The sequence below is a fragment of the Tamandua tetradactyla genome, chromosome 8 (genome assembly GCF_023851605.1).
Source record: "Tamandua tetradactyla isolate mTamTet1 chromosome 8, mTamTet1.pri, whole genome shotgun sequence".
Classification (NCBI taxonomy): domain Eukaryota; kingdom Metazoa; phylum Chordata; class Mammalia; order Pilosa; family Myrmecophagidae; genus Tamandua; species Tamandua tetradactyla.
In genome coordinates, this window is record NC_135334.1 from 3,185,000 (window position 1) to 3,202,534 (window position 17,535).

At 45.3% G+C, this 17,535-nt stretch overlaps 1 protein-coding gene across 1 annotated transcript in view; it reads left to right on the top strand.

The window, feature by feature from the left end:
• The first annotated feature begins 3,019 nt into the window (after positions 1-3,019).
• OPCML (opioid binding protein/cell adhesion molecule like) overlaps positions 3,020-17,535 on the top strand; it is a 540,756-nt gene continuing 526,240 nt past the window's right edge. The window contains exon 1 of the mRNA XM_077112406.1: positions 3,020-3,793. Within this exon, the coding sequence (XP_076968521.1) occupies positions 3,627-3,793 (167 nt within the window). The 5' untranslated portion in view covers positions 3,020-3,626. The remainder of the gene's footprint in view (positions 3,794-17,535) is intronic.

The following is a 17,535-nucleotide window of genomic DNA, read 5'->3' on the forward strand; positions in this document are numbered from 1 at the left end:
TCCTGCAGAGTGCCACAGGTAACAGAAGTCCACAGATTTTCGGCTGAGGGTTAAGTTGTACGCAGAACACTGACCTCTCACTCACATTTCTTTACATGTCACAATTTTTTTTGTCACGTGAAAACAGGAGTTTTGCTCTGTGATCATAATTTATGAATATTAAGCTCTCCGAGTGTGCCATGCCATTGGTGAGGTGTTGCTCATATTATCCCACTAATTGTCCAACCTTATGAGATAAATGTAGGTACCAGTTACCCAGCTGGAGGGTCGAAGAGACAGCCAACTTCATTCTCCATAATCTTAGACATCATGCCAATGTGTCACCATAAAACAGTCCAAACACCAAGAGGGGTTTTGCTGGGGATCACTCTATCATGGTACTCAGCCATAATGAAAATTTTCAATTTTCATAGAAAATTCCGATAATAAGTTACTTTAATCTTTGTTTACTGGGAACCTCACCTCTTTTCCTCTTTCCCATTTCAATCTGTTGTGAGTCTTCTGTTCCATTAATGGGCATGCTTGTCCTGGCAATGCCCTACAAATGAATGAAATCTACACAAATTGTAGAGTGACCTAGGTTCACAAAAAGATCAGCCCTTTGTAGTGGTTTCTCTGATTCACTAGCCCTTAATTGACCCATTTAATCATTCCACCAGTAGTGAACTGGTAGAGAGTCTTACAGAACAGAACAGATACAGGCTCTTCTCTCTAGAGTCTGAGATAACCTCTAGTGGGGGGGAGCCAGAACTGCAAGAAATGGGGTACTGGGTGTATTCCCTCCCCCAAAGGCAGGACTTATCATGCCTTATTAAGTAATTCCATGCCTAGCTTTTTCCTGTCTCTACCTCCTTCCTCCTCTTCTTCCTCCTCCTTCTTTTTTTTAATTAGAGAAATTGTAGGTTCCTCTCTTCTTTACCATCCTCGGCCATTTCTCTTCTTCCCTGGAATCTCATGCTCTTTCCACCTTTCCTTTCTTTTCTCTCCCAACAACTCTTGCCATCTCAAGCAATCCTACATAAGCTGACTTAACACTGAACAGCTACATTTTTATCACCTGAGAAGCAATAGGGCCAACAGGCATCTAAACAGGGAATGCAATCTGAGTTCCTGCACCCAGCTGGCACTGCCACCCACCATGCTCAGAGTGCTCATTTCCTTGGCAGGGGGAGGCAGTGTTCAAGATACAAACTCTGCAATTGAAGAAAACCATAGGCATCATCTCCTCTTGCTAGTTTTGCACAGGTTGGACATTCAAGCCTTTTCAGGCTGGAGATCATGGACAAAAATATTGCAGAGTTCAGAGAATTAGGCACAGTGAGCATACAGAAAACCCAGGTATGCTCAACTCTTAAGGAAAAATGTACGCTATTAAAACTAGTGGGAGATCCCTGAAACCCTGGACTGTCTCTCCTCTCTGCATCCTTTCTCAGAGCAGTGCAGCCCCAAAGCTTACTGTGTCCTACTCCGCTCTTGCCTTTATTTATGTCTGGCTTTGGGGAAAGGATCTAATCCACGCTTTCAAGGATCTAACCCATGTATTGTTTCACCTGTGATAAGTATTGTCTCTTTCTGAGGTCTGTTACTCCAATTAAAAATTTCTGACCTAAAAATAAATGTGGGCTAACTGTTTCGCAAGCTGGGTCGGGGGGAAGAACAGTATTTATTTGTGTTCAGCCCCTTGCCACTGAGACCACACAGCATGCCTCTGCATCATTCAGCAACTAAGGTAATGCATTATAACAGCTTAATGCTTATTTTTAGAATTAAATTTTAGTTTTTACAATTGTTCAGAGGCCAACCTAATTTAACAAAAGGATTTGAGAAAGAACACAGCAAGGTATCACACAACCACCATTAAATGGGGACATGAGGGTAAGTCACATGCAATAGGGGTGGGGGCTTCTGCTTGCTGGAACAGATAAACCTGTGGTGACATGCTCTTGGATTAAAGCCTGGAAGAAATTCGTCTGAGCCCCAGGAAACTGAGGGGTTGGTCTCTGGGAACAATCTCACTGGGGCTTTTACCAACCCATTATGGCGTTACTACACGATCTTATCATAAAGCCACAGAAAGCTTCTGTGAAAATCCATCCCAATACTTCTTGGGCTGTCTGTGTATTTTTCTCCCAGTCCATGCTTTTAGGGCAATGAGCCACACTCATAACAAGCATGGGTAGAATGGGGACCATTTTGCACGTTGCGCAGAAAGAAGAGACTCAGATTTGCCAGTATGGAGACTGCTAGCGAGTGGAGGGGCTTGAGTGTTTCAGAGGTGGGTCCTCGGAGCAGGAGGCTATTCCATATTTTCGCAAAGGCCCGGGAGAGCTCTGGCAGGGGGCTGTAAGTTGGCTAGGGGAAGCCTTACTTGGGACGGGAAACGGAGTTCAGCACTCCGGGGGTGGGGTTTGGCAACTTGGGCATCCTGCATCCAGAGCAGGGAAGGCACGAGTCTCAGTTTCCAACACGCTGCTTTCCCCAGAACGCTCTCTCACGCCCTCCCTCTGCAGGTCCCCTCCCTCCTCCCCCACCAGCCACCCCCTGCTAGGCAAGCTGTGCAGAGGGGCGCCGCGTTCTCTCTCTCCCTGGCTGGGGCGTGCGCGCCTCAGCGGGCTGGGCTAGGGGAGCAGGTACAGGGCGAGAGCCCGCCGGCCCCGCGTGGACCCCGCGCCCTGGCGGCTGCGGGCCGGCGCGGAGCGGGTTAAGTGTCGCCCTCCCCGCTCCGCCCGAGCCCGGTGCGCGCCGAGAGTGCGGGGACCCAGCTGCGGTCAGCGCGCCGCGGCTGCCATGACAACCCGGGAAGCAGGCGCGGGCCTGGGCAGCGCGCGAGGGGACGCGGGCGCGGGACGCGGGCGCTGAGAGGTGCGGTCCCGCGCTGCGGTCGCCGCGGGCTCGGGGGACCGGCGTCCCGGCGGAGGCGGCGAGGTCCTCTCCTGCGCCCTGCGCGGCGCCGGCGGCTCCTCCGAGGGGACCCCGCCCGAGCTGGCCGGAGAATACCCAACGGACCCGACGATCCGCGGGCGGGAGCGCGGCGTGGCCTGGCCCGGGAACTTTTTACCGCCTCTGGGGTGTAGACCAGAAATCCAGGCTGGCTGATAAGTACATCTGTCCATGTGTGTGATCTAATAAAACAGTTTCTCCTCTCCTTGAAGCAGCAGCTTTTTATGGCAGCTCCTTTATGTCAGAGACACTTGCCTCGCTTCTCTGGGTTATAAACTTTTGATGCCAGACCTCTGCAGAACGTGCCCAACTGAATCCTAAAGTAGCGAGCGTCTTGAAGAGAGAGGCAGAGAAAGAGCAATCTGTGACCTTCATCATCAGTGAACCTTCCTTCTTCCTCTCCCTTCCCTGCCGCCTCCTGCCTCCCCAGGGGAGCAACGAGAAGGCTCTTTTTTTGGCTGCAAAGAGGGGGCACCTGGTTCTGCCGGGTTGGAAAGCTGAGGCAGGAATCAAGGAAGGACCACTGGACTCGGGAGAGCCTGAACTCTTTTTTTCTCTGGCCCCCTCTCTGCTTCTGGCTGGCTCCATCCCTTTCCTTCTTCCCCAGGCTACTTCCTGTGGCCGGCTGGTGTCGGGGGCCAGGACCTCGCTGCCGCCGGAGTTGTGGGAAGTTGTGTCTGCCGAGGATGGGGGTCTGTGGGTACCTGTTCCTGCCCTGGAAGTGCCTCGTGGTCGTGTCTCTCAGGCTGCTGTTCCTTGTACCCACAGGAGTGCCCGTCCGCAGCGGAGATGCCACCTTCCCCAAAGCTATGGACAACGTGACGGTCCGGCAAGGGGAGAGCGCCACCCTCAGGTAGGGAGCTCTACTTCAGTGGCGGTGGGGGGGGGGGGGGGAGAGCGGGGCACAGGCAGTGAGCCCCTGGGGTGCAATGACCCGGGCAGGGGTGAGGGAGCTTGGAGCATGTGAGAGGGCCTTGTGCGCGGTGGCACGGGCAGTGCCCACCTGCCCACAGTGGTAGCTGGCATCATTCTTCTGGACAAGTCTGGCTCTAGCTTGGGCTCTTCTGGAGCAGGATCTTACTTGTCAGTGGTCACCAAGTCCGTTGCTGGGGCTTCTTGTATCTACACGGCCATGACGTTGCTGGATTCACTTTGAGAACATGGGGACACTGGAATGGAGATATGGGTTGGCAGGCTTGGCGTTGCTCAATGTCTTGGTGGCTCTCTTGCAGGCCGGAAGCTATGTGATGAGTGTGATCATTCTCAGGACTGGCAGGCTCACCCCTTGCAAAGAGAAACCTAAATCCCAAGCCCCAGAATTGCTGGTGACTGGCCAGGGTCCTTTATGAGTCTGCTGGAGAAGCAGCAATTCATGTCAACTCTGTGTGGTTCTCCTGGGGCCCCTATTATAAATTATGGGGGCAGTTTTATATTTCCGGGCTTGGGCCAAGAAGAAGAAAGGCTTAGCTTTTATGCAGCGACATCACTCCTGTGTGAAAAGCACACTAGGAAAGCTTTTTGTTTTACCTTAATGAGTTACAGAGAATCACTTACAGGCTCCGGGCAGAGGGGTGGAGCTCCTTGGAATATGAACCTTTGGGGACTGGGCCTGCTGCAGCAGAGACTTTAATAAAAATGCAACCACCACTTTCCACCAGCTCAGCAGATATCATCTTTTATCCCTTTAATGAGGCAGTTCTGGTCCTGGGAGACAGATCCAGGGACAACTCAGCTCTGCCATGTCTCACAGTGTACATAGGGTAAATGCATTTGTCCCATGACTTTGATGGTTATGGGGAAAATAAAACATTCTACCCCAGAATCTATCTGCAGTCAGAAAGCCTGGCTTCTCCCAAGAAGAGAATGAGGTTTGGGTCTCCTCTCTCTGTTCTGGAAACTCTGGTTGGAAGCCTATTGCATCTGGATGTCTCTGTCCCTGGGGAAGCAAAGAAAGGCCTTTGGGTTGCCAGTTCTTCTCTTCTAATCCAAGTGCTAAGGATTCTTGCCACTTTGGGTGATTCTTGGATGAATCTTCTTTTGAAGTTGAACAGGCCCCAGCACCCTGTCTGCTGGTCCTTGAGGGATGTTAGGATACAGAAAAAAGCTGGAAAGGGAAGTCCCTCCTTAAAGGCATGAAGGAAGAGCCTTGCTGGGCACATGGGGACCCCTAAATCTGCCCTAGATTACTTAATTGCCCCGCAGATGTTTGGTGACACCTCTCTGAGAAATGATTTATGGGATCTGCATTTCCAGCAGAATCATTAGGCTCAAAGGCAAGAGTAGCTCTTCAGCTACAAAGCAAATGGATGTCAAGGGACGACGGTGCTGCCAATCTTCTCTCTTCTGGTTTAGTCTGTCCTGGGGCAAAGAGGTCCAGGAAACTCTCCAGAATGCTTCGTCCTCTTCCTGCCCCTTGAAGTTAACCAGAAACTTAAAAAACTTGATCTTTCTGCTTTCTGGGATGCAGTAAGACGATGCCACCAGCAGAGGGCCAGCTTTGCTGTGCTTTTTTTTTTTTTTTTTTATTAGCTGCTGGCCTGTTTTCATGATCTTCAATTCTAATGTTTAGCAGCTGGGCTTGGTAATGGGGATGGGAATAAAAAAGGAAACGCTGAATAGTTGTTTTTTATGCTTTGCGGGAAAAAAAGCCCTCCCACGTTCGAATATAACTGTTATCTGTTACCTGATTGCATGTTTTAGTATTTTTAACGTAAGCATGTTTTATGCTGATTTTGCCTCTCCTGTATATTTTTCCTTCCAATAGAGAAATTCAGCACACTGTCCACAATTTAATCTCTTTGTATTTCCTTTCTTTTATGGCTCGTGGTCTTTTCTTTTAATCCTTCCTTCATTTTTTATCTAATGCCGTCGTTATATGTTTTAGCCTATCCATTCTCTTCTCCTTTTCTTCCTTTCATTACTTCTTGTTACTCCCTGAGTTTTTAAGCTCTGATTTTATGGCTATCACAATATTTCTGAAAACAATATAAAATCCCCTGACAATTTCTGTGGGTCTCAATCTCTCTCCTCTTTTTTCAACATCTTTTGCTTTATTGACTAACTGTTGTATATCGTCTTAACAAAAAACTCATCTCCAGTAGTTTGAGGAGAAATCCATATTTCTAGGCTCTTAAAGGTCACAGCCTCAGACAGGCCACGGTGGCTCAGTAGGCAGAGTTCTTGCCTGCCGTGCTGGAGACCCGGGTTCGATTTCTGGTGCCTGTCCATGTGGGAAAAAAAAAAGGCAGTGGCCTCAACCCCAGATGACAGTATCATGTTGTGTTATTTTGTGTTATTTGCTTATTTATTTATGCTTTTAAAAAATGATAATCCTTAAGGATACTCACTTGCTAGTCTCCTGAAAGACGTGCCATTGAGAATTCTGTGTTCAGAATGCATCAGATGTTCAGAATGCACCAAAAAAAAAAAAAAAAAAAGAATGACCCACACATCAGTCACAGAAAGCCTTTTCCGATGTGACTGTTTGAAAACCTATTTCTGAATCTGGAATGACGTCACATAGGAGTCCAAAGACCTAGCAAGAAAAGGTAAGGAATCTAGAAACCTGAGTCCTCCTTCAAGTTCTCCAATGAAAAATCGCACAGCTTAGAGAAGAATGATTTCCTTACATGGAGAGAGCAGTTTCACTGTGACAGTTCTTGGCACTGCGGGACCTTAGGAACTGATGTGCTAAGACACACTGACAGAGTTCTGAATGTGGCTGAAGCTCATTTTATATGTGAGGCAATATTATCTTCCTCATAACTCCTTCATAGCACTCCTTAAAAAGTAAAAATAAGTATTGGAATATTGAGGGATTTTGCCTTCTTGGAGGAAGATGTGGAAAATGAAGGTGGTATTCACTGTTGTTGAATTAGAGCTTCTATGAATCTGATTTGAATTCATTATTACAAATGGGCCCTCTTGGCTAGAATCATTTCATTACAATTATCTGCTGTTGGGTTAAAAATGTTCTGTGCCTTTCAGTTAGATTAGATATGACAAGTATCTAGCAGGACTGCATCTGAATCAATGCTCGCGTTGGAAATGAGCCCACAAGCCTCAGTGGGGTCAGCTGGTATCTATTAAGCGTCTCTGTACAGTTGATGGCCAGATGTGCTGGCTTCGTGGGCCCCATTGGCTTCTAAATTTGCTTGAGCTTCTGCGCAGAATGAGTTGGTCTGTGTGCATGAACATCTTGAGGCGGTGGGGGAGGGTGGGGAAGGGGTTATTGCTGTAACTTCCCTTTAGTGGGAAATGCCCCCATCACTGTACTGGTTTGTTTCAATAGCAGAATATCAATTTGACAGATCCAGGTTTGTGGTCTGGGCTTATGCTTAGTGAGTCTTTTCTAAAATACTACCACATTTTCGTTTAGGGTTCTGTACTAATCCATTCAGGACCAAGTATTTGAGGGTCAACTAACAGCCAAAGAATCATCTTAGCAACAGGGTTTTGCAAAGCTACTGGGACAGTGGAGCTCCTAGGGACATGTTCTATTGTTTGTCTAGGCTGTTTGGGGGCTCTTATTTTATTTCATTGATATTTTGTACTCACCATCAGCCAGTTTTGCTTTAGTATAAATTAGGAAATTCAGAGTAGCCAATAGGTCATTCAAAACAAGTGTGAGACTTGTATTTCACTGCCTCAGTTTCCCAAACTAAATAAGATTACATATAATTACAAAGTCTTTGCTCTTGATCTGGGAAGATTGGGACATATAAAGACCCTTGTGTAGGGATCAGTCCAGAGGAGGCTGATAAAGGAGAAGTACTGACTTGTTTGCACATTGGGGTAAAACTAGGATGCTTTGCAAAAATGGCCATGGTAGGCCCCTGGACCCATTCAGTCAAAATCTCTGTGGTCAGGCATGGGTGCAGGCATCTTCAAAGCCAATCCAGTATTTTAATGTGGAGCCAGAGAAGAGGCTCATCTCTCACAAACCCTCTCCTGCCCTGGAGCACTTCAGCAAGGCTGGGCCGAGTGATTCTCAGACATCTGCTGATGTTCCTGGTAAATTTCTAGAAGGCCTCTGTGGAGGAGTCTCATCTCTGGTGGTCTGTGGGCTAGTAATTTGCCCTGCTGACCCAGGTTGCAAGGAGGAAATGGGCAAGGCTTGTTTTCAGTGTTGTCCTCACCTCCCATCCTGGTGTGTGCCTCCCAGCCCACGGGCTGCGTTAATGCTCTTTCTGAACACCTGTGCATGAGTCCCCCCCCCCCCCACTGAGTGCACAACCTGGAATAGTCACTTAGGCCTTCTGAGTGAAAATTGCGCACAAGTGGGAAATAATATCTATTAGCCTATGGCATTAGGTGAGATGAAGTATGCGCATTATTCTGTTAACAGTAAGACAGCAGGTGCATGCCAGTTGTTACTGGTGCGAAATGAAATCCTCACCAACACCCTGCAAAGCTCTAAACTTTTACAGTTCTCATCTGTTCCATTCCCTTCCCCCTCCATCCCCCACCCCCACCCCCTATACACAGCTTTAAACTTATTAGTCACGAATCCACTCAACATTTTCCTTTTTCCTTGGGGACAAGATCACCCTTATTTGAGTTCCTATAATTCTGGACTCAGCCCTCTGCTTTCACAGATGCACATTGGAACTGTTGTTTCTTCACCTGTGGTTGCAGTTAGTCTGTGAGTTCTAGGAGTTTGGACTCTATGCCTTAGATTTTGAGGACAGACGTTGCAGTGGATGCTAAGGATTAGAGAAATTAGTATTTGTGGCATGCTTTAATCCCTCCTAACTAGATGCAACCTCTTGTAATGTATTATTGCTTCTGCAGCAGTGAAGTGCTTAGCTCTAAATGGTTTCATTCTCTCCAAAGTAGGATGTGGGAACATTCAGGTACAGCAGTGGGCTTAGAGAGTGCTGTGGCCTACGGGCTTTTGGATTCCCCTCAAATCTCTTGCCAGAGGGGACAGTGAAGCAGCCAATGGCTGCAAGCAGATCTGAAACTATGCAAAACTCTTCACTCTCCCTGAGGCCAAGGCAGCAAGGCAGCAAATGGAAGAGGAGTCTTGGCTGCAGCAGGATGGGGGATGGGGGTGGGGTGGCTGAGTCTGCAGAGGATTGCCTTGCTATACACAGGGGATGTCAGGAGAGGGTAGGCAGACTGCTGAATGGGGAGTCGGTGTGTCTTGGATGGGATATGTCCCAGGATCCAGTAGGCCTGGAAGAACAGGGCCTGCTTGATTCTGCGACTATCTTTAATGTCACTTACTGGAAGAAATGCCACCCCGATACATACAAGCACAAGGGCACACATGCTTGTGCGCACACACACACCCATACTCCAAAGCTTGTGGTTGGGAGCTCAAATATGTATATACGCTCCATGACTGCGAATTGTTCTGGGAAACTCAGCAGCACCTATCAAAGCCCAGCTGCTCCTTTAATGGTCTTTATGTAAATTTGGTTTAGGGTCTCAGTTTTGTCTTGTCTTTCTCACTTCCCCTCCATCCACCTTCTAAAAAAGGACTCTTCCCTTGTCCTGCTTGCAGTGCTTACAGTCTGGCTGGCTCTAAGGAGTCAGCGAGCAGGACCCACCAACAGCGTGTTATGAATCTGATGGGATCCAGCAATGAGATGCAGCAGAGAAAAGGAGTAAAATGGGTTTGATTTGACCTTCCCAGGGGAAGACTTTTTAAATTACTTATTAACTGGAAGCAGTCTTTACAGTCTGGAGAGAAGAGGGGAATTGCCTTCTAAGAAGACTTCAGGGCTTGCAGAAATTTGCATTGCCTGTTAAGTTAGGAAGGAAGTGTTAACCTCTCTCTCTCTCTCTCTTTCTCTTTTTCAATGCAACAAAACAGTAGCAGGTTATTATTTGCCCTGCAGGGAGATGCTTTTGCCAATGTCGGAGTTCGCAGAACTGGTGATGAAGTTGGCATGTGGGTTGTGTTTGGGGAGCCGGCTGCATTTTTTCCCTCTTGGTCGATTTTTAGTCCCCTTCCATCTCTGAACAAATGACACCTTCCTGTGCTCATATGCTGGTGCATCCTTTTTTAAGACATAAAATGGAAGCGGTGAGCTCTCTGCATCTCAGCACTCTCCTTGCCTAGAACCTTGAGCCACTGGGTTAAATGGGGAAGTATTGGAGCTTCCTGTCATTTTCTCTACAGGGTTACAGACCCTTTCGTAAAATCTGCAAGGTGTTGCTTCTTAAACAGATAAATAAACCTGTTTTTTAAAATCATATTTAGCACACACACAGAAATCCTGTTTATGATTTACTGTGTGTCCAATGCCTGCCCAATTCCCTATCCTTTTGCTTAATTTTCAGAAAATTACAGCCCTCAATTAATTGTCAAAGAGATTGAGATTCAGGAAAGGCAAGCAACTTACCTGTGGTCACACAGCTATAGGGTGTCAAAGTCTAGGTTTGTGTCTAGAAGACCTTTTTTCTTCTTCTTAGGTTTTTCCCTCTCTCCCTTTACAAAGAGTACAGAGAAAGGTGCCATGTGCTGCAATCAGTAAGAGCAAAGGTACCCTTTCTGTCCTCTGCACACGTGTTTGCCAGAGGTCAGGCTTTCTGCATTTCAACTCTAGGCTGTAGCTGTCCTACTTTCACAGGCTCCTTTGCCCTCACTTGCCCTCTAACTCAGTCTTCTTTCCTGAGCTTGAAGCTGGATGCTGCCAATGAGTGCACACGACAGCATTGCCCTGATCGACCCAGGTAATGCAGGGCGGTCGTTGGCGCTCTTCACCGGGAAACTGTCCTAAATCCTGTGCTCGCCCATTAAGTCAACTCCCGGAGCTTGATGTGGTATCTCAAAGGACACTGCAACGTAATTTGTTGACAAGAATTACCCAATGCGTGAGCCGTTCTCACGAGAACTATAAATGAACACGTGAATCCGAAGTTCACAGCGAAGAGAAGTCATTTTTTTAAACCCTAAAATACCTGTAATTTGTTAATTCCCCCACTGCATCCCTATATTCATATTTTAATTTAAACCATTAAGGCTGTGAAAATAGAGCCCAGGTCTTACTCAATTTGCCACTGATTCATGGGACCTTTATTGATTCCTCTTTCCCGGAGAAATTACGCTTTCCTTAAATCCAAAAGATGCTGAAGGACTTGACCTGGCTTCTCATCAAAGTGCAAATCAATAAAATTTCTAAAAATTAGTTTGGAATGTTAAACATTTTTAGTAGGTCTGAAGATTTATGGTATCTCGATTAACCAAGTTTCCACTGCATAATAGGAACAAAGAATATTCTAAGTGGTTGTTAAGTTTTCTGGCTAGTCCACAGAAGATAATTTAACTCATAATTACCCAAAATGCTATGTACTAGCAATGAAGAATAATAGAAAACAACATTGTTGCAGAAGAAGTAATTACGCAAGAGAGAAAAAAACGAATATAATAATTTTCTATTTATTGTGAATGCCAATGCTGAAGAAAAGTAGGCATAATTAGAGGAAGATAATGTGGAAACATTTTCTCAAAGATATTTCTGAGTACTTTGAAGAGTTTTGAGTTTGGAGTGTTGTTTCTATTGTGCCTAATTTAATTTTAAAATGCATAGCTTCCTTTTTATTTGATTCAAGTATACATTTGTCACTACTCTGATGATTGGGGATAGGTTCATAAATATTGATGAAGAGAGGGAGAGACATAAAGAAAATGATAGATTAAGATAGGAAAACGACTGGGAGAAGACAATAGGAAATAGTTTGCAAAGGTATCAGCTCAGAGCTAAAGGAAAGGGAATGGAGAGGCTGAAAAAGGGGTGGATGTGTGTATGTGTAGGAACAGAAACTGCCTGAACTGGAATTAACTGAATAGCCAATGGGAGAGAAAAGGAGGAAAAACAAAGTGGTATACAAGAGCTGGTGTGTCCGCGTGGCCAGACTGTGGCATGAGAGCCCCTCTCTCCCTTCCTGGCAGATCTTTGGGACCATAACGACATGGATGACATTGGATAACATACAGTCGTTTTGCAAGCCCAGGCAAGAGCAGTTTCAAGGCAAGCCCCTGCTTGCTTCTCTGCCCCATCTCTTTCCAAACCTCAGATTCCATCTGCCTTGCAGCTGCAAATCCACTTACTGTCATTGAGTTCTAGTCCATGTCTTAGTGAGCTATGTCGAACCTACTACAGTTGCTGGGTGATTGGGGATCCTGCCTGGTTCTGCCAGGACTTCCTTCCCTTACCTGCCTGATGGCACAGGACTTCCCAGTGCTGACCCCTTCCTGCCTGGTGGCACAGAGCTTCCTGACATTGCCCCTCCAAGCCTGGTGGCCTGGGGACTTTCCAGTGTTATTTATTTGCCTTCCCACCCAAATGTCCACTTTGGAGAGCACATCACTTGCAAGCAACTGAGTGGGCAGGCCTCCGGCCTTGCTCATGTGCAATGCAACAGTTTACTCTCAGTTGCTCATGGACGTGCGGGTTGCTGTGTCAAGTATTTGTGCACCATCCATCGTACACCACTTTTTGATGCCATCACAATACAGGAACCCTTGCTTACTGTTTGAAACTTCCCCTGGGGGGTAAACTGAGGAAAGACAATGTGCAACTAACATCTGTATACATGTGAATGAAGCAGCCAGAGGTTTCAGAGTGCCATGCTCACACTGAGATACTAGTCTGCAAGGTGGCCTGTGTAAGGCGAGGGGATATGGCATGCATATCTGTGTCATTCTCTGCCTTTTCACCATCTCTAAAATTACTCCTCTTCCAGTTGTTCCCATGCCTCCCTCATGTTCTTTGTTAGACACGTGGCTACTCTCTAGTCATCTTTGTACCCTCAGTCTCCAAAGCAATGCCCAAAGCATGTATAGGAGGTGCTCAAAGTTTGTTGAAAGGCAAATACTTCTCTTTATCTCTCTTTTCCCCCTTTCGTATGCACACATCTACACACATACACATTCACCCATGCATACGTCTGCATACGTCTGCTTTTCAACGTAGATATTCTCACCCATTTCCAAATAATTGGGAAGTTACTGAATTTGCAACCAGAAATTCTGACATTTGACTCCTAGTTGAGATAGCACCTCTCCATAGAAAGTTGACATTTAACTCATTTGAGCTCCTCTTGCTTGTTACTTATAATTGCAGTATTTGAGAATTTCCCAATGTTTTTATTACCGCTGTCTGGAGATTCCAAGCATTCGCAAAGGAGATACCTCTGTCCCATCTCTTCCCTTCTCCTCAAGATCATGAGAGAGGAGGACACCTGAAAGTACATCTGCAAACTTCATGAAGGAAAAGCCAACATGAGTGATCTACCAAGGCTGGGACCTGTCAGAAGGAAGAGGCTTAGGGACCCACTTCCTTGGCTGGGGAGATGCAGCTGCTTCTGAGTAAGCTGTCACGGCAATATCCCTGATTCACTGTCTCAACAGTGTGCCCTGCTGGACTTGCGCAGTGCAAACTGCTCTGGGAGTATTCTGGATTATGATCAATTGGTTAATCAACGGGTGCTTATTGACACATGAGAGAAAGTATGACCCCTCCCAAGAGAGTAAAAGCAGACTTTAGCATCAAAAAGACACATTTAAAATCCCAAGTCTGGTATTTATGGGCTGTATGTGCTTGGGCAAGTGGCTGAATCTCTCTAAGCCTCAATATCCTGATCCAGAAATAAAAATGATGGGGAGGACTATATACCCACTTTACTGGGTTATTGGAGGGATACATGATATCAGATTTATGAGGCGCTTAGACTAATGTCTGGTAAACAGGAAGCTAACAGTAAACAGTAACTAACATTTAAAATATAAGTTACTGAATTCACAATTTGAAAAAGCAGCATTTAGTAAATGCCTACTAGATGTTATCCACTATTATTAAGTTGCAAGTTGCAGTTCCAAGGCTGTGAAAATGTCCAAACGATGGCAAGGCTATGCAAATGTTCAAGTTGAGGCATCCAGGGAAAGCTACCTTGTTTTAAGAAGGCCGATGATGTTCAGGGATTCTCTCTAAGCTGGAAAACTACATGGCAATGTCTTCTAGCTTCTATACAGGAATCTTCAGTGGCTTCCCTAGGGCTCTATCTGTTCTGCTGGCTCTGTTGGTTCTGGTGGCTCTAAAGCCTTTTCCAAAATGGTTCCCTCTTAAAGGGTTCCAGTAAGCAATCCCATCTTGAATGGGTAGAGACACATCTCCAAGGAAACTATCTAATCAAAAGTTCCCACCCACAATTGGGTGGGTCATATCTCCATGAAAACAGTAAAAAAGATTCCACCCAACAATGTTGAATGAGGATTAAAGAACTTGGCTTTTCTGGAGTACACAACAGATTCAAACCGGCACATCCCACCCTTTGGACCCCCCAAAACATGCTCTTTCCAAATGCAAACTATATTCATCCCACAACAATATCAGAAAGCTTAAACCATTTCAGTAACAATACATATGCAATACAAAGTCAGAAACAGTGCAGCATTTGATCAGTCAGCAGCTGCAGGCATGGTCTCTCCTAAGGCAAAATTCATCTCTGGCTCTGGACCTGTAAAACTCAGACCAAGTTATCTGCTGCCAATATGCGAAGGACGGATGGTCATAGGACAGATGTTCCCGTTTCCATAGGGAGAAATTGGAAGGAAAACGGGGGTCACTGGACCCAAGCAGTTTCGAAAACCTACAGGGCAAAGTCATTAGATTTCAAAGTCTGAGTCCTATGGCATCAGGGCTTTGGAAAGCAGCAGCTCCACCCTTTCCAAGGACCTATACAGCAGCCCTCCTGTCACCTTTTACTATAAGCTTCAAGGAAAAACCAGACCACACTTTCCACATTTCATTTGGAAATCTGTTGCGCTAAAGCCCATGGCCTTTCTTCATTTTTAGATTGCACTAGGATCATGCAGCACATTTAATTTTTATCATGTCTTTAATTGTGGGAACAGAACACTAAACTTGAAATTCTCCATGTCATCCACTCCGAAGTTTATCATTCAGTGGAGTGAATCAGCGTCACAATGTTTTCTTTGCCCTTTTCAAGTCAATCCTTGGCTTCTCCTTATCTCCTTTCTGACAGTGTAGTTTTATCTATTCCAGAATTTCGGACAGTGCAATGTTATAATATCATATGCTGGTCTTTTCAGCCTGGCTTCTGAAGTATTTGAGATTCATTCATGTTGCTTCTTGTACTACACTCCGTTTTCCTTGATCAGTAGTATTTCAGTAAATGGATATACCACGATTTGTTATCTGTTTACCTGTTGATGAGTGTTTGGGTTGTTTTTAGTTTTTGGCTATTATGAAAAAGTTACAATGAACATTTGAATACAAGTCTTTATAAAGATGTATATCTTAATTTTTATCAGGAGATACCTATGGGTGTAATTATTGAAGCATATGATAGGTGTAGATTTGAGTTAAAAAAAAAAACAAATAATAAAGACCCCACCAAATTGTTTCTCAAAATTGTCATGTCAGTTTAAGCTCTCACCAGTTATAAATGAGAGTTCCGACTGCTCTACTGCTTCACCAATGTGTGGGTTTGCCAGTCTTTTTTTATTTTAGCCATTTTAATGAGCGTGGGTAGTTTACCTTTGTAAACATTTAATTTGTGTTTTCCTGAGGATTAATTACTTTCCTTTCAGTGTCTGTGTGCATGCTCACTGGCTATTCCTTTAATGTCTCATTGACTATGACCAATCGAAGAGATTGGTCATTCATTTATTCATCCATTCATCCATTCAACAAATAGTTTTTGAGCACTTTGTAAGTATATAACACCATGTTACAATATATGCCAAAGAGCGTCATAGGAGCTGGATTACAAGGGTGAACCTAAGAGACTGAGCCTTTTCCATCATAAAGCTTACATTATTGTGCAGGAAGACAGATATTAAACAAGATAAATACATTAAAATATAAAATAATGCCATGGTGATGAGAGCTCCAAAGAATAAGATAATTGAATTGAGAAGTACAGACAACACTATTCTAGGGGCAGTGCTCAGACACTGACTCTCTGATGAGGGACAGAGACATGGAGGAGGGGCAGATGTTGGACAGGGGACAGAAACATTGGGCAAGGAGCAGACTTAGATTGGAGGCAGACATTGGACAAAGAGCAGAGACATAGGTCAAGGGACAGAGACTTTGACGAGGGGCAGATATTGAAGCAGAACCAGTTCAGAGGGTAAGAGTAAGCCATGGAAATATCTGGGGAAAGAGGTTCCAGAAAAAGGAAACGGTGAGCCTAAGGGTCTAAAGCAGCCATATTCTTGGAGCAGCAAAGGCTGGAGGATAGTAAGCAAGAGAATGCGTGGGGAGAGGTGACAGTCAGGGAGCAGAACTCACAGAAACGAATTCATCCAAACCAGTGCTGATCACTCTGCCTCTCCCCTTCAGCCTCCAACATTTGCTGACCCTACTAACCAAACAATTTGTTTATTGTCTTTTCCTCTGATACACTCATGTACACACGTACTTTTTTTTTTTCTATTTTCTTCAAGTGATGTTAGTTTCATGAAGGCAAGAATAAGATTTCAATTTCATTGCTTCAAATACCTCCTGTAGTGGATACAGGGGTAGTTCAGTGGTTAGAATGCCCACCTTTCATGCGGGAGAGCTGGGTTCAATTTTCAATTCCAGGACCATGCACCCCCCCCCCCCCAAAAAAAAATGCCTCCTGCTGTGCTCTGCAAACAGAGCATGGTGATGTCTGCTCCACAAGTGGCAGGCAGATTGCGTCTTTCTCTGCTCTTCTCCCCAGTTGGGTAAGTAGGCACAATCAGACATTTTTATTTTAGTAATTGTACCAAATATGGCAATAATAATGGAAATAGCAACTTGTATCTGTGCAATGTTTTGCAGTTTGCTATTTCTCTTCCTGCAAAGTTCTTTCCCAACCCCTTTCTGCATCCGGCAGATTTGAATCATCTTCCCAGCTCCTTTCAAATGCTACTTCCTCCTTTAAGCTTTGCTGACATTCCTCAGCTTGCTTCAGCTCAATGCTTTCTAATAGTCAACAGGGAAGATTTTTAAAACACAGATTTCTGCACCCAGCCCCAGATTTAGAATCAGCAAGGTTGAGGTACACAGTCGGGAATCTGATTCTCCTGCATTGTTTGGAAATATTGCCATCTGAATTTATTAGTGCTTCCTGCTCATCAGAAAGTGCAGGGGGAATAGGCTGGCCCTGTTCTCCAGCCCTTCGTGCCCATACTGCTAACTGTGACCTACTCTGCAAGTTCTCCAATAACAGGAATTCATGTCTCCCATGCGCAAGGCTCGAGTTCTGGAAGGCAGGGATACATATCTCCTTCATCTCAGTATCTCTGGTTCTGAGTACAACATAAAGCTTTACCTTAGTCTTTTGTTAAAACTTACCAAAAAAACACTCAAACTTCTTCAACAAAGAAGTAGACTATTAAAAGGAGCATAGAACCCAGTAGAGTGGAGAACTTTGGTTCCTGAAAGGCAGAACCAGGAAGTAGGCAATCTTAAGAGAAAAGGCAGCCACTGTCCTCTGCCTCTTTCTTTGTGTCCACTTTGTCTTTTATTCCTACTTTTGTATACACATCTTCTTTATTTTTCTTTTTATCCATGAGCTTTTCCCATTTCTATGGGGAGATGATGGCAGCCTACATCGTCTGAGTTCCCATGTTTTCATCTTGAC